The sequence below is a fragment of the Limulus polyphemus genome, unplaced genomic scaffold (genome assembly GCF_000517525.1).
Source record: "Limulus polyphemus unplaced genomic scaffold, Limulus_polyphemus-2.1.2 Scaffold11605, whole genome shotgun sequence".
NCBI lineage: Eukaryota > Metazoa > Arthropoda > Merostomata > Xiphosura > Limulidae > Limulus > Limulus polyphemus.
Window position 1 is genome coordinate 8,980 of NW_013677215.1, and position 2,799 is coordinate 11,778.

Consider the following 2,799-nt stretch of genomic DNA (forward strand, 5'->3'; position numbering starts at 1 on the left):
CAATCAGGTTTGCAGTGGCAGATTTCTGAATGGCCTAAAATATCAGACTAACTCTGACAACTACATTATGGTTTGACAAATACTTGAATGACCTGAAACATCGAAGTAACTCTGACAACAATATTATGCCTTTTAACACTAGAAATAAATGACCTTATAACAATAGATTTGTTATTTTTCTATAATTGCACACTCACCGTTTCGCTTTATAGCTTCTTCAGGAGCGTTCCATCAAAACACAAACTGTAGTTGACAGTATAAAGCTTCAAAAAAAGAAAAAGCTGTCAAATTGAGTGCCCAATTAAAGAAAAATAACAAACTTGGTGTTATAAGCTAGTTTATTACTAGCATTAAAATGTCTTTTATACACCAACGTGCACTACAGAAATTAAATATTGTTTTCTTTCAACAGAGTCCTGTGCCTTGTCAATCCTTCACCTCCAAAGTTCCGAAAATGGGTCAACCTGATTTGGACTACACTGCTCCGGAAGTTCAGGCAACATCTAGCTGCTCTCCCCTAAGCGACATGTTCTCATTAGGCCTACTTATTTGTGCTGTCTATAATAATGGACGATCCCTTATTGAAGCAAATCTGAGTATAGCTCAGTATACCAACCTAATTCAGTCGGTAAGTAGAAAGTTTTAGAAACAATGTCAGAGAAGCGATGTATCATAGCAACGCAAACAGTGTTTCGTAGTAACAGATGCTGTGTGCCCTAGTAACAAATGCAGTGTATCATAGTAACAGATGCTGTGTGTCCTAATAACAGATGCAATGTATCATAGTAACAGATGCTGCGTATCCTAGTAACAGATGCAATGTATCATAGTAACAGATGCTGTGTGCCCTAGTAACATATGCAGTGTATCATAGTAACAGATGCTGTGTGTCCTAATAACAGATGCAATGTATCATAGTAACAGATGCTGTGTGTCCTAGTAACAGATGCAATATACCTTAGTAATTGATGCTGCGTATCCTAGTAACAGATGCAATGTATCATAGTAACAGATGCTGTGTGCCCTAGTAACATATGCAGTGTATCATAGTAACAGATGTTGTGTGTCCTAATAACAGATGCTGTGTGTCATAGTAACAGATGCTGTGTGTCCTAATAACAGATGCAGTATATCATAGTAACAGATGCTGTGTGTCCTAATAACAGATGCAGTGTATCATAGTAACAGATGCTGTGTGTCCTAATAACAGATGCAATATACCTTAGTAATTGATGCTGCGTATCCTAGTAACAGATGCAATGTATCATAGTAACAGATGCTGTGTGTCCTAATAACAGATGCAATATACCTTAGTAATTGATGCTGCGTATCCTAGTAACAGATGCAATGTATCATAGTAACAGATGCTGTGTGCCCTAGTAACATATGCAGTGTATCATAGTAACAGATGCAGTATATCATAGTAACAGATGCTGTGTGCCCTAGTAACATATGCAGTGTATCATAGTAACAGATGCAGTATATCATAGTAACAGATGCTGTGTGTCCTAATAACAGATGCAATGTATCATAGTAACAGATGCTGTGTGTCTTAGTAACAGAAGCAATGTATCATAGTAACAGATGCTGTGTGTCCTAATAACAGATGCAATGTATCATAGTAACAGATGCTGTGTGTCCTAATAACAGATGCAATGTATCATAGTAACAGATGCTGTGTGTCCTAATAACAGATGCTGTGTGTCCTAATAACAGATGCTGTGTGTCCTAATAACAGATGCAGTGTATCATAGTAACAGATGCAGTGTATCATAGTAACAGATGCTGTGTGTCCTAATAACAGATGCAGTGTATCATAATAACAGATGCTGTGTGTCCTTATAACAGATGCAGTGTATCATAGTAACAGATGCAGTGTATCATAGTAACAGATGCTGTGTGTCCTAGTAACAGATGCTAGTAGAAGCGAATAAGAGATAAAGCGTGTTCATTTCACTGAATATAAACCTTTTGCCCTTTTGTTTCCAAGAGATAAAGTATATTTTTAATTTCTTAAAACAGCCCAGTATCATGTCCATCAGTACATCAGAAATTACCTCTGTCCGGGATGCGTTTCTGTGCACGTAATTAATTGCAACAAATTGTGACAATTGGAAATACAAACGACGTTCAGAAGCTATACCTAAAAGTCACATTCATCTACGGTTACTTAGTAGTTCCCAAATGTTTAAAGATTTTGTTGGTTACAAATAGATCCCGAATATGTCTTTTTAACCCAAAGTTAGTAAATTTTATCTAAACCATTTTTATCAAAAGTCTGCATGTGCGTGTGTGTGTGTATAACTGGCGAATCACTGGACCAATTATCACCAAACCTAGTATATACTCTTAGAGCTCCTCGGGGAATAACAGTGGGATATTAGCGTTCGAACCTGACTACCCCATGTCACCCCCTCCCGTGCGTTGAACGGATACGCCAGCTAATTCCCAATGTTGAAATAATTAGGTTTACTATCTACTTTACTAAAGAAACAACGAACATTTTAAATTTTGTTAATTATAGTTTTAAAAGTTTTTGAATTAAATACATTATATGGGATTTTATCAGGCCTGCCGACAGGGGGGGGGGTACTGCCCAGGGGCCCGGGCGAATGAAACCTGGTTATGCCGCAAAGCATCTCTAGGTTATATCTTCATTTAATGATAAAAACCATAGTTTTAGGGCTTTTCTCTGCATATAGACGCTTGATACATTAAGAACGACTGAAATAATAATTTGAGTAATAATTAATATGTATTTGTTACTTATAGATTTAATGGATATTTGTTGTTACTTTA

The 2,799-nt window shown here is 36.8% G+C and overlaps 1 protein-coding gene across 1 annotated transcript in view; it reads left to right on the forward strand.

Annotated features, from left to right (window-relative positions):
- Positions 1-417: 417 nt before the first annotated feature.
- LOC111083851 (SCY1-like protein 2) overlaps positions 418-2,799 on the forward strand; it is a gene marked incomplete at its 3' end in the record, with an annotated part of 3,910 nt that continues 1,528 nt past the window's right edge. Inside the window, exon 1 of the mRNA XM_022380554.1 lies at positions 418-628. Within this exon, the coding sequence (XP_022236262.1) occupies positions 455-628 (174 nt within the window). The remainder of the gene's footprint in view (positions 629-2,799) is intronic.